The 27,648-nt window shown below is 37.9% G+C and overlaps 5 protein-coding genes across 6 annotated transcripts; 3 read left to right on the top strand and 2 right to left on the bottom strand.

Annotated features, from left to right (window-relative positions):
- Nucleotides 1–2,447: 2,447 nt before the first annotated feature.
- Nucleotides 2,448–4,358, top strand: LOC131009819 (uncharacterized). Its single transcript, XM_057937226.1, has one exon. The coding sequence runs from the start codon at nt 2,448–2,450 to the stop codon at nt 4,356–4,358; it is 1,911 nt and encodes a 636-aa protein (XP_057793209.1).
- An 8,451-nt stretch (nt 4,359–12,809) lies between these two features.
- On the top strand, nt 12,810–15,079 carry LOC131010750 (protein TRIGALACTOSYLDIACYLGLYCEROL 5, chloroplastic-like). Its single transcript, XM_057938414.1, has 4 exons — nt 12,810–13,012; nt 13,128–13,172; nt 14,709–14,741; nt 14,828–15,079. Exons 1-4 carry the CDS (start codon nt 12,973–12,975, stop codon nt 14,980–14,982), a joined length of 273 nt encoding a protein of 90 aa, XP_057794397.1. The 5' UTR covers nt 12,810–12,972; the 3' UTR covers nt 14,983–15,079.
- Nucleotides 15,080–15,491: 412 nt separating this feature from the next.
- Nucleotides 15,492–18,955, bottom strand: LOC131010749 (uncharacterized). Of its 2 annotated transcripts, XM_057938412.1 has the most exons (5): nt 18,452–18,955; nt 18,186–18,300; nt 17,390–18,028; nt 17,102–17,282; nt 15,492–15,916 (listed from the first exon to the last, which is right to left on the bottom strand). In XM_057938412.1, the coding sequence occupies exons 1-5, from the start codon at nt 18,526–18,528 to the stop codon at nt 15,891–15,893; spliced, it is 1,038 nt and encodes a 345-aa protein (XP_057794395.1). In that variant the 5' UTR covers nt 18,529–18,955; the 3' UTR covers nt 15,492–15,890. The 2 variants fall into 2 exon arrangements, with proteins under 2 accessions (XP_057794395.1, XP_057794394.1); XM_057938411.1 differs by having other exon boundaries at nt 15,492–17,282; nt 18,452–18,927.
- A 2,337-nt stretch (nt 18,956–21,292) lies between these two features.
- LOC131010748 (protein arginine N-methyltransferase 2-like) lies at nt 21,293–23,332 on the top strand. Its single transcript, XM_057938410.1, has 3 exons — nt 21,293–21,702; nt 22,321–22,716; nt 22,883–23,332. Exons 1-3 carry the CDS (start codon nt 21,423–21,425, stop codon nt 23,194–23,196), a joined length of 990 nt encoding a protein of 329 aa, XP_057794393.1. The 5' UTR covers nt 21,293–21,422; the 3' UTR covers nt 23,197–23,332.
- Nucleotides 23,333–23,876: 544 nt separating this feature from the next.
- Nucleotides 23,877–27,409, bottom strand: LOC131010746 (subtilisin-like protease SBT1.7). The gene has a single exon (XM_057938409.1). The coding sequence runs from the start codon at nt 26,399–26,401 to the stop codon at nt 24,089–24,091; it is 2,313 nt and encodes a 770-aa protein (XP_057794392.1). The 5' UTR covers nt 26,402–27,409; the 3' UTR covers nt 23,877–24,088.
- Between the last annotated feature and the right edge of the window lie 239 nt (nt 27,410–27,648).

Genomic DNA, 27,648 nt, shown 5'->3' with positions numbered 1-27,648 from the left:
CCATGTCGAGGTAAGGATCGACAAAATTTTTGACTTTGCATTCTTTAAAACTTGTGAAATCTTCATCCTTTTGGAATTGTAGAGGTTGTGTTGGAAAAGTTGGGCTCTCGACTTCAAGGGGTTTGGAGAATTGATCCTCATCTTCTTTATACTCTTCTTCAACTTCTTGAGGCTCTTCACTTAGCATCGGCATTGGTTCCTCATACAAGGTTCCATTCCGTAGGCTAATGGCCATGCACAAATCATCAATTCGCTTTTGATTTTCCATAGTGGTAGCCAAAGACCTCCTTTGCTCATCTAGCATAACCTCCGATTTTGCTAGACTTTTTTCTATCCAAGCTTGTGTAGTTAAGAAGCATTGTAGGAGATCGTCTTTCGAATTCGATTTCTCCTCTTGATAGTATCGATTTCTCCCTTGAAAGCCTTCTTGAGTGGAATAAGAATTTTCATAATTCCAACTATTGAAATAGTCCTCATACTCCAATGGTGATTGCCACTCCATGGCATTGCACCCCATGTCATAATACTCACCATAGGAAGGTGTTGGTTGGAAGGCTTTTTGGATCATTGGTTGCCTACAATTTCTTTTGGCTTCCAAAACACGCAACTTAAGTTGCATCAATGCCAATTGTAGTTGAAGTTGCTCAACCAACTCATTCCTTCCATCATCCATTTTTGATGCCGCTTTTACGGTTGTCGAGCAATTTTATCTAACAAAAATAAATAAACATATAAATAAACAAACATAAAAACAATATCTAAATTAGATAGAAACAACTTTTCACAATATCAAAAGTAAAAACTCAACCAATCCCCGGCAACGGCGCCAAAAACTTGTTCGCTATTATTTTCACCACGCCGCAAGTATACGGTGTAGTTGCAATATAGGGAAGCAAGGTCGTATTCCACAAGGATTGGTGAATTTAAACTTCTAAATATTATTAATGAGTTGTTTTCAATCTATTTAGACAACCAAAGATGAAGAGGTGTTGAGAACTAAAATAGAGCTAAATAAAGCAAGTAAATAAAATAACAACAAGATAAACTTAGTTAATAAATTGGGGAATGACTCGAAGGAAAGTTATCCTAGGGACTAGATTTCGATGGATCGTAATGAACTTCAATCTAAAGCAATATTAATCTTGATATGGCCTACTTATCTAGGACGATCTCCCCACTAGTTTTAGCCCCCTCCCGGACGACTAAAACAGTAGATTACGGGTCATAATTGCCGTCCCCGGTCAATTTCTAACCTATAACTCCCAAGAGCACAAAAGATCAACAAGCCCTCACCCAACTCTCAACCTCCCGGTTTATTGAGATGATATGTATCAAACTCCTAATCTATTGTAATTATCCTCTCCCGATTCAAATCACAAATTAGAAATGCACAAAAGGTGGCCAACCAATCATACAAGAGATAAATCTAGGACTTGAAAAGATAACAATAAGCACAATCAAGATATATATAAGACAAAGAAATCAATCCATTACAAATCCATCTAATCTAATCCCTAAGATAAGGGATTTTAGCCAAGCATATTCATAATAAAAACAAATCCCAAGTCATAAGAAAACATAAATAAAGATATAGAGAGATAGAGATTCATAGACAAATCCTATAATCTTGATCTTCAATCATGTAGTCTTGATGAGCTCCTTTCCAAGTCTTCCCCTTCTTTCTTTGATTTTAGTGTTGTTCTTGTGTGTGGAAGAGAGAAGAATGGTAGAGAATGGAGGCTAGGGTTTTAGATGGAGTATTGGGGAAGATGAAGTGGGTGTGTGTGTTGATAGATATGAGAAAAGAGGGGGAAAATGGAGTTTTGGGCTAAAAATCACGTCTGGGCCCACCAAAGGGCGGATCCCCGCCTCTTCCCCGCGGTCACGGCATGAACCGCGGCTGGAAGCAGGGGAGGCCGCGGTCATGGCCCGCGGCCGCGGCTTGGACCGCGGGTACCTCTAAAAAACGTTCTGGACTGCTCTGGAGCAGAGGCCCGCGGTCGGGCCCGCGGCCGCGGCCCGGACCGCGGGTTACTGGGCAAATTTGGAGCAGAGGCCCGCGGTCGGGCCCGTGGCCGCGGCCCGGACCGCGGTCGCCTGGGCTTTATGCGCAGTCCGCTTGTTCGGTTCCGTTCTCCCTCGTCCGGACTCGGATTTGGTCGTCGTTTGCGCTCACGAATTCCTATCGAGACGTACTTCGATATCATGTCTTCAAAATCCTCCAATTAGGCCTTTATTTTTCCTGAAATCACTCCAAAACTACACCAAGGAATCAAATCTCAACAAAACTCAAAATGGGGAAACAAACACATATTAACATTCAATTCAAGGGGGAAAAAGACAACAATTCATGCAATATTGAGGTATGAAATCCATGTTTGTCAACCGGCCGGACCGATATCGCCCGTGGTCACGTAGTGCCGACACGACCACACGAAGATGCTCTCATGTGTGACGCCCCAACAAGTCAACTAGAGGGACCGAGGCGAGCGATTCCAATCGGTCAGAATGGCAACACGCCAGATCAACTACCTCTTGGTGATCAGAGCCGACATGGCATGTTCAGCGCCGCCCAGAACTTGGATCCCGCCTTGGCTAGAAGGTTGGCAGATATGGAGGCCATCATTCAACGAATCCCGGGAGTTCCGGCTCCGATAAAGAAAAGCGCAGAGAGTTGTTACGCCGACTCCCCATTCGTGGATGAGATAGCTTTGGTGGAGATGCCCAGGAAATTCAGCTTTCCACACATGAAGATGTTTGACGGCGCATCCGACCCGGATGACCATATAGCTCAGTACCGTCAAAGAATGTTCACCGTTGCTATTCCTCGTGACATGAGGGAGGCGTGCATGTGTAAGGGGTTCGGTTCTAGCTTAATAGGACCGGCCCTCCAGTGGTATACGAACCTTCCTAATAATTCAATTAGATCTTTTGCTCAACTAACAGATGTTTTTGTTCAACAGTATGCAAGCAGCAGGAAATTGGAAAAAATCTCAGAAGACTTGTATGCAGTTGTCCAAAGGCATGGCGAACCTCTTCGGGACTACATCGAACGCTTCAACAAGGAGAAAGTGTCAATCACCAACTGCAGGGAACAGACCGCTGTCACGGCCTTCCGTAAAGGCCTTCTGCCAGGATCAGACTTATACAAGACTCTCACCAAGTATCCATGCAAAACTATGGAAGACGTGTTGATCCAGGCTTGGGCTCAAATCAAATGGGAAGAGGACCAGTACAATATGCAAAGAGTCTTCCCGCCAGAGAGACCCGAAAGAGACTACAGGGTCGACAGGAGATCCGGTCGAGACAATCGTGACAGACGAAGTGAACCCTACACTCCATCTCAGAGAGGGAACAAGGGGAGGCGAGATTACGATCAAGCACCAACTACGCGCCCGCGCGAAAGAGCGAAACTCCCAGAGTACCTCCTGTCCATTTCACCCGTAGAAGCTGTAACAGCTTTGATGAACCTTGGGGATAAGGTCAGCTGGCCGGAGAAAATGAGGGCTCCACCCGACCAAAGAGACAGATCAAAATGGTGTGATTTTCATAGTGACCACGGTCACCGCACGGACAAATGCATCGCACTCAGATTGGAAGTGGCGAACTTATTGAAAAAAGGGCACCTTACCAATTACTTGACTGACAAAGGCAAGCAGACCCTGCAGCAAGCGAGGGATAGACAAGAGAAACATAGAGATGACAGCCCACCGGACCCGCCACATCACGAGAGAACCGTAAACGTGATATCCGGAGGTTCCGAAGTTAGCGGAATCACCCACTCAGCCGCCAAGAGACACACCAGACAGGCTAGATCAAGCAAATCAAGAGTTCCGCCTTTCGGCAAAGCTGGACCAACGGATCCAACTTTAACAATCAACTTTGCAACATCCGAATCAGACAAGCTTCTACACCCTCATCATGATGCATTAGTTATTTCCATTTATATTGCTAACTGTTTAACAAAGCGTGTGCTAATAGACAATGGTAGCTCTGCCAATATTCTGTTTTACAGTGCATACAGGGAGATGGGTTTGGACGGGTCCAAACTAATCAAGAAAGCTGCCGTACTCGTCGGCTTCAGTGGCGAGAGTACAACTACTATAGGGGAGATCGACCTTCCCGTTTACGCAGAAGGAGTCAACCTTTCCAATAGGTTTCTCGTGGTAGACGCCCCGTCAGCATACAACGTCATCCTAGGCCGTCCATGGATCCACGGAATGGAAGCAGTACCATCCACCTATCATCAAGTCGTACGATTCCCAACCAAGTGGGGAGTCAAGGAGATCAAGGGAGAGCAGAAGGACTCCAGGGCGTGCTACCAAACTACTATGAAAGCGAAAAGCTCGTCCTTATAGCAATTACAGCAAGAAGCTCTGTCCCATTCAAAGGCGAATGATACTCGGCAGTGCACTCAAGACATGAATCAACAGGCGGAGCATTATAATCAAGTTGTACGAACGAAGAGACCACGCAACCTGATAGAGGAGGAATCACTCGTATCCACTCTAGCACCCGCACACTTTTTGTTATTCAAGCTCTCTCCGCTCTTCTGTTCCGCCTCCACGCTCACAACATTCTAGGGTTCCGATCACCCCGCTAACCCCGCTAGCCCGGACGTTCGTCGCCCCTTGTTCATCGCCGCTCACCAGCTTTGATCTAACTTCCGGGACACCCCGATCTTCCGGATACTCCATTTACTATTGCCTTTTCCTTTATCATCTACTTATTTTCGTTACGTTACTTACGTTACTATTTTATATCAATTCACTGACTTGAGCGTCGGAGGCCCTTCCATCGACACCCCCACCGGTGCTCTTCGGAGGGCTCTAACGTTATTTGTGGTCTCAGGTTGCTAGTGCCCGTCGATCCAGACGTGACTGACGTCGCTTCCGTAATTGTCCTGAATTTAGCCTTAAGTTTAAACAACTAAAGTCAAAATGGGGAGAAATTTGAGTCATATCAGACGTAAACCCTGCAGCTCCGTCTTTTATTTTCCTAGGAAAACGACACACAAACTCAAAACTTGAGATGAAGACCCGTCGTGTCCATCAAAGCAAAGCGCGCCTCTCTCAACTGGAAAATTTTCGCTTATCCTAATAGTCTCGGCAGACACTGAACATCTTGTTTATCCTGCTCGATTGCGCGTGAGTCCAAAAAATGTAAAGCCAAAGAGGCGTATCTCCCGTAAGCGGAGCCTTGATCACTTTTATCTTGTAAAGCCAAAGAGGTGTATCTCCCGTAAGCGGAGCCTTGATCACTTTTATCTTGTAAAGCCAAAGAGGCGTATCTCCCGTAAGCGGAGCCTAGATCACTTTTATCTTGTAAAGCCAAAGAGGCGTATCTCCCGTAAGCGGAGCCTTGATCACTTTTATCTTGAAAAGCCAAAGAGGCGTATCTCCCGTAAGCGGAGCCTTGATCACTTTTATCTTGTAAAGCCAAAGTGGCGTATCTCCCGTAAGCGGAGCCTAGATCACTTTTATCTTGTAAAGCCAAAGAGGCGTATCTCCCGTAAGCGGAGCCTAGATCACTTTTATCTTGTAAAGCCAAAGAGGCGTATCTCCCGTAAGCGGAGCCTTGATCATTTTTATCTTGTGAAGCCAAAGAGGCGTATCTCCCGTAAGCGGAGCACAACATGAGTCAGCCTCTGATGGAATATCAAGCTCGAACCCAGAACAGAGCACTCCAATTGCCTGAGCTCCTTCCTGCTACACCACCGTAACGTCCAACACCTTTAGATACATTTTGGGTCTCTAAAAGTGCTGCAGATCTAGGGCACCCATTGTTATGTCACCCCGACCATTACCTGTTTCCCATGAGCTACCGAAAATCAAAGAAAAAGAATAAACATAGAATCACATGAATTACCTGCACTACCGTACTGCCCCTAACATCAATCTGAAATAAGAAAATAAAGAGGCGTGATTACCTGCACTCCAGTCGTCCCTATTCACTCTTTGTGATGTAACATTTCATGCACCCCCATATCACCCTAACTTCTTCCCAATGAAAAATATAATAACCCCTGAAGAAGATGAAAGACCCTGTTATCCCGTATCAGGAGGAAGAAGCGCAAAAGATGTAAATCAAGGAGAGAGAAAGAAAACCCAACAACTTCCACTCTAGTTCACTCTGGAAGAGCCGTCAGTCCCGTAAGACCCAACAACTTCCACTCTACTTCACTCTGAAAGAGCCGTCAGTCCCGTACGACCCAACAACTTCCACTCTAGTTCACTTTGGAAGAGCCGTCAGTCCCGTGAGACCCGATAACTCCTACTCTACATAACTCCAGAAGAGCCGTAAGCCCCGCATATAACTTTTTATTCCCCAATCTACAAAAGATAAAAGAGTATAAGCTCCGTATGCGGCATGAGCTCCTGGGGGTTATACTACAAAATCAAAATAAAAGAAAAAGTGGGATGAAGAAACGTAAGAGACGTCTATGCAATACACGTCGTCTTAGCCTTCGAATTATGTAAAAAGTGGACACACCCGTGATATCCTACACGCCCTGCCCCTCCCTGCACGTTGAAATATCAAGCGTGACGACATGCATATATCACACCATTAGCGAATTAAATTGCACTCCCTAATTGAAGACCTCCAACTAGGGAGTGGGGGACAAACTGTAATGGGAAAAATCCGTATAAGCCGAAACTATACAGCCCAACGGGCCAGCCCGGTAAAGCGATCTATACCACATTCGTGGCATAAGATTCAAAGTGGGCCCATATGCGGGAAATACGTGAACCCACTAGGAAAAACCCTAAACTCATCAGTTAATCGGTGACTAGGTCAGACGAGAGTCACGGAAGGTCGTTCCCTAAGAAATCGGAACCGCTAGGGTTTCAAGGAGCATTCCAGTAAACCCTAACCCTAGCCACTTCCCTGCAGGCCCGTAACCTATATATACTAATTCACTAACACACTCAGGAGACGGACAATCACTCATATCCACTCTTGCACTCGCACACGATCTCTCATTCTCAATCTCCCCGCTCTTCCGTTCCGCCTCCACGCTTACAACTTTCTAGGGTTCCGATCATCCGACTAGCCCCGCCAGCCCGAACGTCCGTCGCCCCTTGATCCGCCGCCACTGATATTCATTCTTGCACTCACGATCACTAACTCCCGTTATCTCCTGCTCTCCCCGTTCTTCCGTTCCACCTCCACGCTCACAACTCTCAAAGGTTCCGATCGCTCGACTAGCCCCGCTAGCCCGGACATCCGTCGTCCCTTATTCCACACCGCTCATTAGCTTTCATTCAACTTTCGGGACACCCCGATCTTCCGGATACATCACTTATTACTGTCTTTTTTTTACCATTTATTTATTTCGTTACGTTACTTACGCTTAATATTTCCATCAGTTTACTGACTTGAGCGTCGGAGGCCCTTCCATCGACACCCCCACCGGTGCTCTTCGGAGGGCTCTAACGTTGCTTGTGGTTTCAGGTTGCTAGTGCCCGTCGATTCAGACGTGACTGACGTCACTTCCGTAATTGTTGGATTCACTCCCTACAGTGATTCACTCATCAATCATTACTAATCTAATATTATTACTAAGCATTCAAGATTATTAGTAAGAAACTTATAATTATAACTTAAGAATGTTAATTTGATTAGTGATTCACTCATCAATCATCACTAATCTAATAGTATTACTAAGCATTCAAGATTATTAGTAAGAAACTTATAATTATAACTTAATAATGTTAATTTGATTAGTGATTCACTCATCAATCAACACTAATCTAATATTATTACTAAGCATTCAAGATTCTTGGTAAAAATCTTATAATTATAACTTAAGAATGTTAATTTGATTAGTGATTCACTCATCAATCATCGCTAATCTCATATTATTACTAAGAATTGAAGATTCTTAGTAAAAATCTTGTAATTATAACTTAAGATTGTTAATTTGATTAGTGATTCACTCATCAATCATCAATCATCACTAATCTAATATTATTACTAAGAATTCAAGATTCTTAGTAAGAAACTTATAATTTTATAACTTAAGAATGTTAATTTGATTAGTGATTCACTCATCAATCATCACTAATCTAATATTATTACTAAGCATTCAAGATTATTAGTAAGAAACTTATAATTATAACTTAATAATGTTAATTTGATTAGTGATTCACTCATCAATCAACACTAATCTAATATTATTACTAAGAATTCAAGATTCTTGGTAAAAATCTTATAATTATAACTTAAGAATGTTAATTTGATTAGTGATTCACTCATCAATCATCACTAATCTAATATTATTACTAAGAATTCAAGATTCTTAGTAAAAATCTTGTAATTATAACTTAAGAATGTTAATTTGATTAGTGATTCACTCATCAATCATCACTAATCTAATATTATTACTAAGAATTCAAGATTCTTAGTAAAAATCTTGTAATTATAACTTAAGATTGTTAATTTGATTAGTGATTCACTCATCAATCATCAATCATCACTAATCTAATATTATTACTAAGAATTCAAGATTCTTAGTAAGAAACTTATAATTTTATAACTTAAGAATGTTAATTTGATTAGTGATTCACTCATCAATCATCACTAATCTAATATTATTACTAAGCATTCAAGATTATTAGTAAGAAACTTATAATTATAACTTAATAATGTTAATTTGATTAGTGATTCACTCATCAATCAACACTAATCTAATATTATTACTAAGAATTCAAGATTCTTGGTAAAAATCTTATAATTATAACTTAAGAATGTTAATTTGATTAGTGATTCACTCATCAATCATCACTAATCTAATATTATTACTAAGAATTCAAGATTCTTAGTAAAAATCTTGTAATTATAACTTAAGAATGTTAATTTGATTAGTGATTCACTCATCAATCATCACTAATCTAATATTATTACTAAGAATTCAAGATTCTTAGTAAAAATCTTGTAATTATAACTTAAGAATGTTAATTTGATTAGTGATTCACTCATCAATCATTACTAATCTAATATTATTACTAAGAATTCAAGATTCTTAGTAAGAAACTTATAATTATAACTTAAGAATGTTAATTTGATTAGTGATTCACTCATCAATCATTACTAATCTAATATTATTACTAAGCATTCAAGATTATTAGTAAGAAACTTATAATTATAACTTAATAATGTTAATTTGATTAGTGATTCACTCATCAATCATCGCTAATCTCATATTATTACTAAGAATTGAAGATTCTTAGTAAAAATCTTGTAATTATAACTTAAGATTGTTAATTTGATTAGTAATTCACTCATCAATCATCAATCATCACTAATCTAATATTATTACTAAGAATTCAAGATTCTTAGTAAGTAACTTATAATTATAACTTAAGAATGTTAATTTGATTAGTGATTCACTCATCAATCAACACTAAGGTTATGAATGGTGTATAAACTAGATTGATAAAAAAAAAAAAAAAATTAATAATAAATTAATTAATAAATATTTTTCCGACATAAAAATAAGAACGGAAACGAGCCCAATCCGTAATTAACAACATTTTTTGTATATCATCTCGACATATTCTAAGGTTATGAATATATATGATATTGTATATATATTGAAGTAGACTTTAAATGAATTAATAGATACTATATATATATCAATAATACGAGTGTTCTGTACTGGTGACCATTCGAAAAGAACTTCAAGGTTAAGCGTGCTTGACTTAGAGCACAACTAAGATGAGTGACCGACTGGGAAGTTCGTCTAAATTATGCAATACTGTATAAATACCGAAATAAATTGTGGATATACAATAAAATAAATAAATAAATAAAATAAAATAAAAAAAATAAATTAAAAAATATTACCGAGGGCAAATGCCGTCGGTAATTACCGACGGCATTTTGCCCTCGGTAATACCTTGAACAACTCCGGCGTGTGCGCCACCACCGTCCGGTGGAAATTACCGACGGTGATCTCGCCGCCGCTAATTACCGACGGCATTTGCCGTCGGTAATTTTCCGGCAACTCTCCGCCGTTCAACGGCGGAAATGCCGGCGGCAGCCGATCGCCGTCGGTAATGGCGTTACCGACGAGCCGGTTAGCGACGGCGAGTTGCCGCCGGTAACCTTTATCACCGGCGGCCGTGCCTTATTACCGACGGCATTTTGCCGCCGGTAATCTCCGGTTTTTTTGTAGTTATACTATAGTTTTAAATAACAGAATTATCCTTAAATTAAGTATATATGAGAGAATATAATAACCAAATACTCTTTTATAAAACAAAATTATTTTATAATAGGTATAAACATATATCTATATATATTTAAAAAAAAAACTCAAAATTTGCAGTTGATATGTATATATAATTCAGGCGCAATAGAACGATTTGAATGACGTGGCGTGTGCATCTAATTAATTAAATCCAAATTAAGGTGATATGAAATGATTAAGCATGTTAATTAAAGAATTAATGGGTGTAGAAGTGGCGTAGTGGTCCTTGATTGGGGCAGAAGAGAACACAACCATATTCTAGTTATTTATACAAACCGGCGACTGTCTCAAGAATATACGCGGCTGTCATGAGAGGGAGAGAAGCGTGTAGTGACCGATCTTCATAAAATATTATAGTGTAAATGATTTCATTACAACTCATCATGTGAAAATGTGTTGCTACAATCTTCAAATACATGTGACATATCATTCTGCTTCACTTGTTTGTGCAACTTTAAAAAGAAATTAAAAAATGAAATATGTTGCCTGCTCATCTACTCCTAGATTCAAGGTGCTCGTCTTCCCCCGTCCCTCTCCTATTTCACTATTTGTCTCTCATTTATTAACTTAAGATTAAACCCTAAAATCCTAAATTAATTTTATTCAATGATCAATATTGGTGAATTGGTGATTTGATTGAGTGGATGCAAATTGTTTTTTTTTTTTTTTTAAGTTTTAACTGTATGTTTGTAAATTGAAGATTAATTTTTGAATGATTGTTTGGACTCTTTCATTGAAAAATTATATTTCTACAAGTTTCTGATGATGAGGTTGTCAACCGCTTTTAACAAATGAAGACTCGCTGAAGAAAATAGATAACTATGTAATTTTCTTTTATATTTTGAAGTGTATTATAACTTTAAAATTGAAAAATATTATGGAATATACTACTTTTATTATTAAGTGTTTTTATGTTTATTATTATGACAATATGTAATTATTTGACACACCTTGGATGCAAAATGATATCTACTCATTTTGAAAAATAAAAAGTACTCATAATTTTATAAAATATAGTATAAATTTTACTCATTTAGTACTTTTTTATTCTTATGTCGATTATTAGTGCATTTTTCACTAGTGTTTCACCATTGATACTTGATTTCTCGACTCGCAGTGGTCCAGTATATCGATTATTAGTACATTTTGTCATTTTCTACGAATTCTTGATCAATAATGCTCAATTGCTCGGTCATTACGAGTCGAGTAGTCGAGCATTATTGATCGAGAATTCTAGATGCATTACGAGTCGAGCATTATTTACATATAAGAACATTAATCTAAGTATATACTTTTGATCAAAGGTGATGATACCGCACAGGGGCATAGCCGCCGGGGGGTGGGGGGGGAGGGGCTGAAGCCCCCTCCCAAATTTTGAGTTTTTTTATAAAATATATATAGATATATGTTTATATTATAAAAAAATTTTGTTTTACAAAAGTTGATTAGCTTGTTATATTCTTCCATTTATAATTAATTTAAGGATAATTGTGTTATTTAAAACTATATAATCTATAAAAATATTATACATTATTATCACTATTATGCTTGTCTTTTAATAGAAAATGCCTAAAATCCTAAAATGGATGGAATGCCCAAAAAAAAATTGTTTGCTATTATTACTATGCTTGTCTTTTATTATTATAAATGTACGAAACGATAAAAAAAAGTTTGCAATGTGTTGAAATTAATTTGTAATATATTAAAACTATATAGTATATGAAAATGTTGTTCTTTATAATTATTATTATGCTCGTCTTTTAATAAAAAATGCTTTAAAAATACAGAATGTCCCAAAAAAAATTGTAATGTATTGAAACTAATTTGTTATATATTTAAATTATATAATCTATGAAAATGTTGTTCTTTATTATTACTATTATGCTTGTCTTTTAATAAAAAAAATGTCTTAAATATACGCAATGTCCAAATTTTTTTTCGGAAAAAGGGTTTAACTTTCCACAATATTAATATTGCAGATACTCAAAAATCAATCACTAACAACTACACTATTATATACTCCCTCCGTCCCACGAAGCATGACACAGTTTCCTTTTTGGTCTGTCCCACGAAGCATGACACGTTTTTAAAAATAGCAAAAAATTAACCCTTTATTCACATTTTCACTTTTTCACATACCACACTTAACACACAAAATACCAATTTCTTAATTCCCGTGTCGAAAAGAAATGTGTCATGCTTCATGGGACGGAGGGAGTATATATATATATCAAGAATATGTATTTTAATATTTTTGCATTAGACCAATCTACTATTACTATGTTAAGAGGCAAAAGTCAAGCAGTATCATGCACACTATGGCAATAACATTTGTGCAGATTATGTAATTTACTATCTTTGTCTCAGGCCAATCTAGTAGATTAAAGAGGCCGAAACCCATTATGCTGATCAAGAATGTGTGCGTGTTGAGATTTATCTTGTTTAGCCTTCCAACGAAAATTACTTATCTTGAAACACATGAATTTATTTTAAAATGTTTAATTTTTAAATGCGAGTATAATTTATGATGTGGTGTTGGGGTTAGGCTAGATACATGGATTACTTTGAAGAAAAGCCCATCAAAAGTTTAAGTTTGTGACACATAATAATCTCCGAGCCCAAAAATCTTCATAATAGAAATCTTGGCCCATCTCCGAATCACGAAATGAAACGGGAGTGGGAGTGACATTCACACTTTTCGCTTCGGAAAGGGGAAAATGGTGCTAACAAATTTCAGTGGAGGAGGTGTCGGTTTTGGTGAGCTTTTATGTCATTCTATTAACAATTTTTGCGATTTGTTCCATGATTTTTGCTTACTGAAAATCTGTCCTTCCTTCTTTTTTTGGATAACTGGATTTTGAACTGGTCTCAGGTTTCGGAGTTGGCTGTGGTTTTGGAGTTGGGTGGGGATTCGGAGGTTTGTTACTCTAAATTATTCTGTTAAGCCTACCTTCGTTTTTCTGTAGATAACAAAAATTGAGCAGAGAAAAATGGGGAAGGACAAGATTCTGGATTCATACAATCACGATTATTGATGGTTCTTTTTTATTTGCTTAGGAGCTGGTTTTTCAAGTGCTTTTTTTTGTTATCCAGCTGCATTCTCCTCTGTTGATTTAGTAGCAAATGTGAATTTTGGTGGATTATTTTTGGTTTTCTTCTTGACTTGTTTGTTGGACAAACCAATAAAATGGATGAGCATATGAATTGAGTATATGTGTCTATCTATCTAAATACGTCTCGCTATTATTCATTGTCAATGTGTGGTTTATTGCAATATATGAAAATGTATCATACTTGAGTTGGCCTTTTGCCAATGAGAAGATATAGGTTACAATATTGATGTAATATATGAAGGTGATCTTAATTTCAGTATGCATCCAACTTGTTATGATGCTGGCTGCATTTGTCAGTGGCTAGTCAAGTTTAGATTTTTCGTGCATTTAAATTACTAAACAAGAAGTATAGCTTTTGTTGATAGTTAGTTCTGCTTCATGAATTGTGCACCTGCTTCCACATTCAGCATAGTGAAGAAGATGCAGCATTACTTCCATGTGACCATTCTATTCGGTATGTAGCACAATATGAAGAACTGGAAGGATTTGAATAGCTCTACATTAAGGTAGTAATTGTATGTGGTCTGTTACTTTTCCAACTTACTAGGGAGTTGGTGTTGTTATTTGGACCAAAGAATTAGGATAAACCTCTCATAGAATATAATAGGTGTAGCACCCCAGTGGAATTTTTAGACCACTGTTTATCATTTACTTGACCTGCATGTTGAGATGATTGTATATAGGGTCACTTTTGTTGCTCGTCTCTCCATCTTTATCGAAACTTGATTCATAGCATCTGTGTCACTCATGGTGGGTAGTTTCAAACATAACCCAAATGCTTAGTCAGATTGCAATTTCCAATCATATAGGAATTCTACTGTATAGTGATCAAATTACCTAAAACAAATACTCCCTCCATCTCAATAAAAGTGACATGCATTCAATTTTGAGATGTTCCACTATAAGTGGCTCGGACCACAAATGGAAAAAATTTAACTCTTGAAAAAGTGTGGGCCCTACTACTTTTAACCAATTTACACTTTCTCTTTAGTTTCCGTGCCCAAAAGTTTTGAGCCACTTATAATAGAACAGAGGGAGCATTTGACTATGACTTATCAAACCATTGCCATGCTTTGTTAATCTGAAATCTTGTATGGACACTGTGATAGCTTGTACGGACAGAGGGAGTATTTGACTACGGCAGTGTTAAACGATAGTTCGTGAATCGCTTCCCTAAGTTTGTACGTATACCGTGATCTTCGTTTTTCCAGGCTACATTGTCATAGAATGGTCTATTATCTTATACTACCATATATTGGACTTGGCCATGGTTACATTCTGCACTGGTCATGCATCAAGAAAGAAATTATTTCTTGAACTTACGTCGCTCTTTATTTCAGGTGCACCCTTGAACCTCTTTGGACTTGGTGTAGGTAGAATCTTGCAATAATATGTTTGTACTCTACAATTGTTTCTTCTAATTATCTCTACACTAACGCATTCATTGTTTGATCTGAAGGTGGTGGCTGCGGTGTCGGGTTGGGGCTCGGATGGGGATTTGGCGCGGCTTATGGCAGTCGGTACTATAGTCCTGGATTAACATTCCAAGGCGTCGAATTTGCCAATAAACCTAGTGAAGAAAAAGATGCCAAAAACTTGTCAAAGAACAAGTAGAAAAAGTAGGGTTGTCACTGAAATATATCTTTCTCAATGAAATGCCGAAAGCTTTTGTAGTTTGGAAATATAATGAATAGTTTGATTTCTTATGTCATTTTCCTCGTATGCTTGGCATAGAAAGCATTCCGTATCGCAGACTGTTTATCTATCATTTTGTATTTCACTTTTACGTAAGGTGTTGTAGATGCTAACTCTATCCCTCAAAAGTTTGCCCCAAGGAGAACGACACAAGTTTTAATAAAAACTGGTAAAAAGTTATTTGATGGTGGAATTATGTACAAAAAATAGTGTTTAAAGAATTGTAATTATAAAGCTGATGGTGGAATCATGTACAAAAGTAATAAGTAAGGGGATTGGGACAAATTTTTTAGAGGCATCAAAAGAGGAAATTGGCATCAAATTTTTTAGTGTGATTGATGAATCATAAATGGACCTGTAGTTGCAAAGCCTGCAGCACATAAGAGAGTAACTCTGAAATTATATCGTACCATATAAAAAGCATGAGATAACTACACAATATTGGCCTTTCCTAGTTCAAACGGAAATCAATATACACAAGTCACGAAAATTTATATACAAGTTGCCTTCGATACATGAAACCAATGATACAACAGAAGCGACTATGACATTTAAGTTTCTGAAGTGGAAAGATCGATACTACAACAGCAGCTCCAAAAATACAACATTACAACAAGCCTCATCGCCCAGAAGAAACAAAAACGGGTAGTTGTGATGTTGCCAAAGCAGCTCTGGCATAATCATGAATGCTAAATTACAGTTCTCATCAAAATAGTTCAATGAATGCTGTGTATCATCTGTTTAGGGCATGGTAAAGCAATCCCCCAACTATCTGATTTTACAACAGATGAATCCTGAATTAGAATGGAGAAACGAAGCTCTCCCCCTCAGATTGCACGCAACGCCAATAAGACTGCAGACAAAACAATATAATAAGTATATCGAGACAACTGAAGCTTCATCTCTAATAGTTTCTATTACACTACAATCGCAGAGTTACAGACAGAATAGACCATATATATTAACTAGTAGAGGCAAACACTTTCACATGTATATCATATTCACATCAGCAGTTTCCAGTATTCATGTATGGCCGTATGGGTTTTGCAACAAGCTCTTGATTCTATATATGCAATATTTGCATGGATTTAGTTCTGTGATTCCCAGAATACACTGCATTATTTTTGAAATATTCAAGAAAAGAAGTGTCATGAGAGATAATCATGAATTTCATGTTCATCAATAGATTTTTAATAGGTTAAATAAGTTCCGTAAGTTACAAATGCCTAGATTTCATTTTTTTAATTTCTTTGGTGCATGATGCATGTAATCCTTTCACTATTTTATTTTGACATAAACAGAACAATAATTGAAATCAAATTGGTAGCACCAAAAACATTTGCCTCTAGGCCACAACATGCTCTAAAGAAGGTACCACACTCTTATGTTTTATGAAACAAAACATTTTAATTATCGGTTGAAATGCCTTGTAAGAAAATTCCGGCATCCATGTAGAATTAATTGCTGCCAGAATTTTAATTTGGGCCAAATTCCAAAATGTTGAAAATTCATGTATTGATTGACCAAAAAAAATAATGTTGGTTAAAAACGAAAATTTGGGTATACTTCGTGTATTTACTATTTACGGGAAATTAACCCATAAGGGAAAATGTGTAAAGTATGATACAAAATTACGAAAGTTCCTACCCTGAAGGAAAATGGATGCAATAACTGATGGGGTTGTATATAAGGCAAAACCATTTGAACATTTGATATTGTAGTTCATACCAAATATGTTTATCATTTACTAACGAGCTATGACACGTGTAAGATTAGGAAAAAATTTGACAAAGTTACCGGAAAAATTTTAATGTGACAAGTATGAATAATCTCATTATACACTTTACAGGAAAGTGGAGAGGGAAAAATAATCTAGAGTGGTACTATTATTGTATATAGCCTATAACTCAAGGAGAAGGATCAATTGTAACAATAAGAAGTTTAAAAAACCATATCAAATTGCAAATGCAGTCGAATCTGAATCACTACAAGAAATGAAACAGTTACCATATAGCAAATAGAAAATCAGCAGGCTCACCGAGTAGGCAGAGTATGAGAATGACAGAGAAAACAAATTGGACAGGCCGACTATATTGCACGTGATATTGGGATCTCTGAAGCTGTCTCTGGATACTACCATACCAACCATACCATTGTTTTTCATAATCATCACAGCCTTCAAGGCAACTTTTACTCTTCTCATAGCACGTATTAATGCCCTTCATGTACAAAAAAAATTATGATCAAATTAGCAACTCAACTACATAACAATATAACAAGCTTAGAAGATAACAGTAGAAATAATCAAGGAAAATTGACTACTAACTCTAGTCAAAATCTGGGCTCTAGGTAATGTAGCACCAGCATCCTGAGGCCCATCTGTAGGCTTTAGTTTCTTGTAACCGTTCTTTGACCACTTCAATTGCGACATGGACGATTCCATGCTATTTAAGAATCCTGAAAAACTAGGTATCTTTCGTGGGGGACGATCAGGCTTTGCACTAGATGAATCGTGTAGAACATCATCAGCTACAGCAATCTTCCATGAGCCAATGTCTGCACTTGCACTAGCTGTCCTCCGATGACCTGAAAACTTGTCCCCCTTGCCCTCTACTTGAGCCAATTCAACCAAATGAGATGAACTCCTCGAACACTCATTATTCACTTGTTGATCACCCTCTAGCGAATTTTCCTGCCCCTGCTGATGCTTTCCAAAGAGTTTATTTGGGGAAGATAATGATTGTCCTGAAAGAAACAATGCAAGCTCATTTCGTTCTCCTTCATCCAACCGCACCCAAGGCAATGGTGGCTTGCCTTGTCGTACTGTCGATTCTTTCAAAGAGGTTTCAACTTTTTTTACTTGATTCTCTATTGCAACAATGAAATCCCGATGCCTATCCTTTGCATCATCAGCTGATCCACTATTTGGGTAACTCGATCTTACAGCACGTCCAAATTCTTCCAACTGCAATGCATCACACCCACAACCTTTCAGTTAAGCATAGCATCCCAAACAATTTCACAATACATAAACTCACACAACGAAAAACCTAAGGCTATATAACATAAGATCACACAGATGAATCATTACATGAGTATAACATAAAACATAAGCAAATAACCTGCCACTTGGTTGTGCCAAGGGTTGTTTGAAGATCTCTCCGAAGCTCATCCAAATTCCAAGAACCGGAGGGCTCCTTGATCGCATGAATCCATGTTCTATATGTTGATTCCATCCTTCACAATGAATTAGATAAATCCCATCAGTTACATCGACAGAATGATTGTTCAATTAACAAATTTCCCACTACAAAACAATACAAGAAATCCAGAGATAAAATCATTCATTTAAAAACTGCGTAAAAAATGGGTAAGTTGTTGAAAGCACCTGTCGGAAGATTCCTGAACGTCCTCCGCAGCAGAGAAAAACGGATCTTTTTCCCATCTATCAAACGTTGATGTCATTTCTCCCCCCAAAATACGAGCCCTTAAATTAAATCTACAAATTGGGGCCAAAAATCAAAATGAAAATGCCTAGAGAACAAGAACAGCAAAACCCTAGGTGGCGCTGATCAATCTGTGTATCTCTAGAAATCAAACGGACAAAAATGTTCAAAAAATCAAGGAATAATTGAAAGAGACAACGGAATCGTAAAAAAACGGCGGTCTTTTTTTGTGGATTTGGTGGATCAATTGTGGTATCGTGGAGCTGCAACTGCGGGAAAAGACGATCTTTCTTTTGCAATTATCTGAAGGCAACGGTGTCATTTTCGGTTCTTGGTGGCTGGCTTACATTGTGGTAAGCGGTCAAAAAAATTGTGCATTTTTTATTTAAAAATTATATTGTCGGGTCATTTTGTTGCTGTGACAAACTCAGCTTCTCCTTCAACACAACATATTATTGGGGGAGTTTCTATTAATGCACTACTAAAAGATCATAATGCATTGATGATCATGTATTTTTTATTTCGTTTATACTTACTGTAGATGAGAATAATTGATTATTACTAATTCTGATAGTATGTGAAGCAGGTGAACGTAATGAATTTAAATAATAATTTATCAAAATAGATGGTTTTAATTTTAATTTTTTTTCTAAAGACCACACGACGGATGACTCGAACCCAGGACCTCGGGTCTTGGATATTAACCTCCTACCGCTAAATAAATTTTATATAATTAATCGCTAAATTATTCTTAAAAATTAAAATAAGTAATAATGTTACATGAGCATAATAATAATAATAATTTGGACTTCTTCATAACACGACGGAAATATAGAAATATGGTAATTATTTGATGTAATTAAAAAACAACGATGATATTATGAAAAAATAAAAAAAAATATGTATATTTTTTTAAAAAAAATATTCAAAAAAGAATGAAAGAGGATAGAATTTTTTTTAAAATTTTAATGTTTAAATAAATATAACTTTTACATTTTAAATTAAATATATAAAAAAAAATATATCAAATTAAAGCTTTATCATAATCTTTAATTTGATATACATATTAAATATTCTATAATTAGTTGAATTTCATAATTTCGAAGAAAATAAAATAAAAACATAAGAAGATAAGAAATATATATACATATATATATATATAGGAATGAGATCATATAGATCCCAATGCTTATAATAGATCCCTAGATCCAAATCTTGACCACACATTTATGACATGTGGCGCATCAAGATGGTGACACGTGGCAAGGATTCCAAGGCAAAATCTGGAGGGGTAAAATTGGAATGTAATTTTCGGATTTAATAATTAAAAAAATATATATTTTTTTTTAGATTTTCTCAAAATAGATATATTTTAGATGCATATAGTTTCACACAAAGATGCATAAAGTTTTCACATAAAATGCATAACTTTCAACAGAAAAATGCATTTAATTTTTCCAGTTTTGGTATTTTCACCACCCCACCCCATACCACCCCCCAATCCAGCCCACACCACCCCCCAACCCTCCCCATTACCACCCCCCAAAAATATGCATGTTTCACATGCATATAAAATCAAACAAAAATGCATAAAGTTTTCACATAAAAATGCATTAAATTATACAAAAAATGCATTTCATTTTAATAAATCTGGTAGTTTCGCCACCCCACCCCTGCCCCTGCCCCGTGCCCCCCACCCCACCCACCCCCCACCCCCACCCCCCCCCCCCAAAAAAAATTTTTTTTTTCAAAAACTAATTTTCTAATTGCTGGCCCACCCCCACCCCCCACCGACCCACCCCCCCACCCCCCCCCCAAATTTTTTTTTTTTTTTAAAACTGATTTTCAAAAAAAAAAAAATTTTTTTGGGGGGGGGGGTAGGGGGTGGGTGGGTGGGGGGGTCAGTGGTCAGAAAATCAATTTTTGAGAAAAAAAAATAAAATTGGTGGGGGGGTGGGTGGGGGGGGTGGGGGTAGGGGTGGGTCAGTGGTCAGAAAATCAGTTTTTAAAAAAATAAAAAAAAAATTTTTTTTTTTTTTGGGGGGTAGGGGGGTGGGGTTCTGGGGTGGGGTGGGGTTCTGGGGTGTGGGGGGTGGGGTGAAATCTTATGCATATTGATATGAAACTTTATGCATTTTTATATGAAAGTTCATGCATTCTCGTATGAAACTTTATGCATCTAAAATATACCTATTTTGAGAAAATATAATTTTTTTTTTTTAATTTCGAAAATTACATTCCAATTTTACCCCTCTCCAGATTTTGCCGTGAAATGCCTTGCCACGTGTCACCATCTTGATGCGCCACATGTCATAAATGTGTGGTCTAGATTTGGATCTACGGATCTATTATAAGCATAGGGATCCACCGGAACCCAACCCTATATATATATATATATATATATATATATATAATTTATAAATAAACTTTCAATTTTAAACTTGATAATATAGTACATGGACAAGTACATATTTCATGCTAATAGCATCCACAGCAGATCTCTTAAAAGTAATCCTAATTTTAAATTTAAGCTAAAATAATAAAAAGTGAGATAAAATGATCATCCAACAGATCACATAAAGTTGGGTCCATAAAAAAATTTACACTCCCTCAAATTTAATCCTAAATTTACATCCCTTTTAAATCTAATTCTAAATTTATAAAATAGATAATGAAAAATAGGAGAACTGCTGTGTGCAATTGTAAAATAGGGATTAAAAATAATTTAGTAAAGACTTTAGGAGTATTTTTAGGAGTAAAATTTTGAGAGAAGTGCTGTGAATGCTAAATCACTCTTATTTACTGTTGTTATATTACTCCTATTATTTTTAATTTGGAATAGTTAGTGGCGCAAGTATCAAAACCCTCCTCCTGAAACTGCCGTCGGACGATAGGGTTTAAGGCGGCGTGGTCATGGCGAAGAACCAAGAAGAATCACTCTGCGAGGCCGCGCGAAACGGTGTGCTCGAGCAAGTAAATTCTCTGATTGCAGCCGGAGCTGATGTCACCTACTTCGACGCTGAAGGCCTTACGCCGCTTATGCACGCCGCCAGAACTGGCTGCTCGGAGGTGGTCAAAGCACTCCTCGACGCAGGTGCCCCGTGGAACGCTCTATCTCCTTCAAATATCTCCGCCGGAGACTTTGCCATGGAAAATGGCCATCAATCCGCCTTCGACATCCTCCTCAATGCTGGTCCGTCTCTTCCTGCTTAATTTTCTCCTACTAGTGTGTGTGTGTACATTTGGTTTGTTAAATGAGGAATCTGGTTGCAATGGCTGTGCTGCCGGGTGTTTGGTGATTGAAAATCTGTTTATTTACATAACCGTATCATTTATGTAATTCGTATTCGTCCCTGTGCTTTATAGCTTAGAACGTAAATTTAGATTTTCGGAGGTTAATTTGTAGCCAATTGGTACATGAACACTACATAGTGCTTGTATTTTCACTTGGATTTGTCTATCTGCAATACAATTCCTCACCTTACCTATGTGTCATGAAGCACAAAAATCTGTGAGAAACTTGCCTTTTGAAAGAGCAAACAGAGTTCATTATGCAATAAGCGTGTGTACCTGCAAGCTCCTTCCCCCCACAGAGTTGTAGTTTATTTTCATGATATTGGTTCACCATCAAAATGCTCATTTTCAACAGTAGCTTTTATACCTTAACTCATCTATTATTTTTCTCTCTAACCATTTATGTATATTTACTATCTGATTCTTTTTCTTTAAGCTCTTCTTTTTATAAAAGAATTCTATTGTTCTTTGTTTTTGACTTTGTTAAATTGACGGCGACATATTTGATTATTTATAGGCATTCAAGCTGAATTGGTTCTTGGAACTATAGCAAGGAAAAACAATGGAAAGGGAAATCCTAATGGGGATTATTTGGATGAGAGGGTTACATTTAGTGAGGATAAAGTAATGGATGCAGAAAGCAAGGCTATTATGATGGCCTGGGAAAGGCCACTAATGGAAGCTCATGCTAAAGCTATTTGCTCGGGAGGTGGCCACATATTGAACATTGGGTTTGGCATGGGTCTTGTCGATAATGCCATACAGCAATATTCACCCATGTCACACACCATTGTCGAAGCTCACCCAGAGGTATACGCTCGTATGCTTCAGACTGGGTGGAGTGAGAAGGAGAATGTGAAGATAATCTTTGGCCGCTGGCAAGATGTCCTTTCTCAACTGGAGTTATATGATGGTAATATATGCGGATTAAAGTCTATCTTTACTCTTTAGATAGATTAGTGATATAACTGATAGAATAAAATTTTATATTTTATATTTTTATATATCTACCTTCTATTGAAGATCTAGTACTGCTTGCGTAAACAATCCCTCCAGTTAACTGTTCCATCTTATCCCAGGGATATTCTTTGACACTTATGGGGAATATTATGAAGATATGAGAGAGTTTCACCAGCATCTTCCGCAATTATTGAAGCCTGGGGGAATATATTCATTCTTCAATGGACTTTGTGGTAGTAATCCCTTCTTTCATGTTGTTTACTGTCAGTTAGTTTCGCTGGAACTCGAGATGTTGGGCTACTCCACACAGTTGATACCCTTACCAGTGAAGGATTGTTTAGGAGAAGAAACATGGGATGGTGTGAAACACAAATACTGGCAGTTGGATACTTATTCCCTCCCTGTTTGTCAGTCTCTAGATGATTCTGATTGATAATTTTTCTCATTCCTCTTCCTCCTATTGGGTTATGAATACATTGTACTGTGCTTGAATGTAGACTATTATTCACTCGTTTCGGACTATAGTCTTATCATCTGGCTTTTGATAATGAAGTTCTCTCTTGTTTCAATTGGTGCTTCATATCTGACTGATTTTAACTTGTAATGTATACACTTGTTGAAAAAAAAAATGAAATTCCTTAATGTAAGATATGCAATTATGTTTTCTAGGCTGCAGATCATTATTTTTGGTTTAACATTTGGGTTAAGAAATGTAAAACCACTTATCTCTCAAGCCTTTGAATATGCACCTAATTTATTAAAAGGAGGAGACCGACATGCCTATAGTGGATGCTGATTTTCTACATGTTCCATTACCGTTGCATCATATGAAGTGTTGACGAAATGCAAATATAAGATATATTTAAAGAATTATAGTTATGCTTTTAAATTTGATGATTGGTGGACGCATTCAAGGGATCCTAAAAAAAAGAAAGCAGAGGAAACTGCAATTTATGGATTTTTTGCTCATATTCAGTACTTTGATTAGCTTCAGGAATGTTATCCACCAAATCCTGTTCGAGAATGGGGGAGAAAACTTTAAAAGGTTGAAGTAAACAAAAGAAAGTAATCAAAACATGTAGGGATGAATGCTGGGCTAGTACTGATTGCTACTTTTTCTTAGAATGTTGCTATTTTTTTTTTTTTTTTTTTTTTGAGGCAGAACCAGAGATTATGTTATATCATAATGAATCAAATCTAAAAGCCAGCTAGGATTTTTTTTTTCTTAGAATGTTGCTATTAATTGCTTTACATTCATCACTTTTAATTTTCTTACAAAGTTCTCATTTCACATACAAGAATCATTAGACATATATACATTACTACTATGTCCAGCTAAACACAATTGGACTACCAACAGTATGTTTCCCATCCGACCATTCCAAATGAGCAAAGCTGCTTGTGCCTGATGGCATTGAAGTTGCAGTGAATGTCACCATGTAAGTCCTCTTCTCGTTTGGAGTACTGAAACTGAGCACTGCTGGCTGAACCTGGATCTTGACTGAATTTGTATCCTGAGAGATGGATACCTTATAAGTTGCTGGATCACCCACATTTGTTAGGGTCCTAGTATATTTGACAACTGTTGGTGCGCTACTACCCCCACGTGGACCTGAGGCGGTCTCAAGTGGAACAGCAAAAGATGGGTAGTTAAGATCTGCTACCCTGTAATTCACATCTGCCTTGCATTGATACTCTTGCTTCGCGATGAGCTTTATCATACTCGAACTGTATCCTATGGCACAAAGGAAATCTATGTAGTTGTTGGTTGCTGTATCATATACTAGACCAGGGTCTAGTGCTGATAAAGGGTCCACATGTCCAGCACCATAATCAAATGGTGTGGATGGCTTTCCAGTTGCAATATCTTTAATTCTTTCTCCATTCTTGTATTTACTATAAGCTGTTGTCATCAGTGCTGACCTTATAGCTGCAGGGCTCCATTCTGGATGGGCGGCCTTAACAAGTGCTGCTAATCCACTTATGTGAGGGCAGGACATGGACGTGCCAGAAACTATGTTGAAGTCCACATGCCGGGTGTCTTCAGGCAATCCTGTAGGACCAACCTTTCCCGTCCAACCAGCAAGTATGTTCACACCTGGGGCTATCAAATCAGGTTTGAGTATATCAGGTGTGATTAGATTTGGACCTCTTGAACTAAATGCTGCTACAACAGGTGATGGCTGGACTCCGAGCTGGGTGCGTCCAGATGTAACTATGGCACTTGGATTAGGGTCTGAAAAGGTGTACTTCTTTATCTCCTCGCCTGGAGCCTGACCTACAGCTGCTGTAGGTATAAAATGGGCGTCGGCAACCAGCTCTTCTCCGAAGGTATCCGTGTTTGCTAGAATCATTCCAATCCCACCTGCCTCTCTGACTGCCAGACCTTTTTGTGCCCTTGGATTCAGCCCTCGGTCGCACACCACAATCTTCCCCTTGGCTTTTTCTGAGATTAAGCCTCCTTTCATGCATAGATTACCATTGGATGCTCTACTGATATTGCCAGCATAAACCAATGGGATTAAGGACCCAGGTAAGGGTTTTCCATTGTAAAGTGATTCCCCAGTTAGTTTTTTACCATTTCCAAGGGTAATATATGATGGGAATTGTCGATCCATTGTACCAGCCCCCACTGTAGTTATCCATGGCGCGACATTAGATAAGCTACCCGGACTTGGGCCTCCATTCCCGGCTGAGCATGAAACAAGAATCCCTTTAGACGTTGCTGCAAACGCTCCGATTGCAACAGCATCTTGGAAGTAATCATTGGCTGATCCACCCAGTGACAAGGATAGAATGTGCACGCCATCTTCAATTGCCTTTTCCATCGCCATTAGTATGTCGCTGCTGAGACATCCTCCCTGCCAGCATACTTTGTATGCTGCCACTCTGGCGTGTCTGGCCATCCCGCGTGCTGTGCCTGCAGCATAACCAAAGAGGCTTGCTCCAACCACAGGCGATCCAGCTGCTGTGGTTGATGTGTGTGTTCCGTGGCCGTCGTCATCCCTCGGGGACCTGGATTCTACAGTCTCATCAACTGGCCCATATGCTGCTTCATAACCTTGTGAGAAGAACCTTGCGCCAATCAGTTTGCGATTGCAGCTTGATGAGCTGAAGGTTTTGCTTGCTTCACACGCTCCCTTCCAGCCAGGAGGGAGTGGGCCTACTTCCTTATCATCGTAGCTACTTGATTCGGGCCAAACCCCAGTGTCTAACACACCAATGATCACGTCACTTGGTGTGCCAGACTCATGTAAGGATGCATCACTGTTGAGGATTCCAAGGAACTCAGGTGATCTGGTGGTGTGGATTTCATATTTCTTATCCTCTTGAACCAAGAGGACTCCTGGTTGCGCTTCAAGCAACTGAGCTTCCTCAACTGTTAGGCGCGCTGAATATCCATGGACAACGTTGTTGTATGTGTAGAGCTTGTTGGCAGTTTGTGATACTGACTTCAAAGAAGAGTCATACCACTGCAGGTGATTGTCAAAGCTTTCTGGCACGTTCGACTTGTCCATGTGAACTATGAACGTCTTCTTCATCTGCTGATGCAAAATCTCTGCATCAACAAATGACTGGCAAAGAAACAGAAATGTCAGGAGTGGAAGAAGTCTAAGCACAGACATCATGTTTGCCATGCAGTTTTGAAGCTGAAGGACCAGCAAAAGCTCTCACTCGATGTAAATATTATTGTAAGTTCTCCCCCTCAAAAAAATTTGGTACTAGCAAAGAGTCTGAGATATGTGTTTGGGTCTTATATTGATATACTCATACTGAAAAACATTTTTTTTGTGTGTGGAGAGCTCCCAAGTAGTCATACATATAATAGTCTGGCTTTAGGTCGTAAAACATAATCTGGTCCCACATTAAGTTAGAAATTGGAGAGAGATGATTCCTGTTAAAGATTCAATTATTCACCTACAATCAAGTATTATTAGATTGTGAAGAATCTTTTTGCATCATTGTTAGTAAGTTGATGTATCCTTTTGCAAAATTAGTCCCAGCTGCCACTTTTTGTGTCTCTTTCCCTCATTTGTAATAACATTCGTTTTCTTGGTATTTTTACTTGTTAAGTTTGCCTCAATTATTTGCCCTGTTTTGGTGATTTAGATGGTTTGATGTTTCATATTATTGCAAACATGGCTTGGTTTTATCAGAACAACTGGCTGATTTGATGCATTTAGTATTCAAGAATTTTGAGTGGCCTAAATCTTATGAGTGGTCCTTTTTCAACAGATGCTTGAATATTTTCAAGAATTTGCAAGCATTTGTTTTACACTGCCATTGTTACAAATGAAGGTTATACTATTATATAAATGAAGGCTACTTTCAATTCAAGTTGAGGCTCTCTTTCTCTCTCTCTTGTGGGAGATGTGATTGGACTGTTTGTGGGAGATGGGCTGTCAGCCTCTTAGTTGAATGGCATTAATTTTTTCTTTAGGGAGTTTACTTGTTTCAAGTGAATTATTAGCAGACAACAAGTGAAAGATTAGGATAGTGCCCAAACTTTGTACATTTGTGATAAGATTCTCGATGAGTGGAATTCTGATGATGATTTCTTTCAACAACGTTGACATATGCTCAAGTCATGAAATTTTTGTATGTATCCATGAAATACAATATACGATATGAATTTAATTATTCAGTTGGGTAACGTGGAGTCTTGTTCGGGTTGGATGGATGAGTGATGCTGTTGCAGTGTGGGATGATCCTAACATTTAGGGGGTGTTTACTAAGTGATTGGATAGGTAGATAAAATAAAGGTTATTTGCGTGTAAATATTTAACTTTTCAGTATTTTTGGAATGGAAATACTCAAATTTTGTGTTCGTCTGATTTTTTCCAATGAAACTTATTTTTCCTCAAATTGATGTTGACGCGTTCGT

Source organism: Salvia miltiorrhiza, chromosome 2 (assembly GCF_028751815.1).
Source record: "Salvia miltiorrhiza cultivar Shanhuang (shh) chromosome 2, IMPLAD_Smil_shh, whole genome shotgun sequence".
Lineage (NCBI taxonomy): Eukaryota > Viridiplantae > Streptophyta > Magnoliopsida > Lamiales > Lamiaceae > Salvia > Salvia miltiorrhiza.
This window is presented reverse-complemented; position numbering and strand designations above follow the sequence as displayed.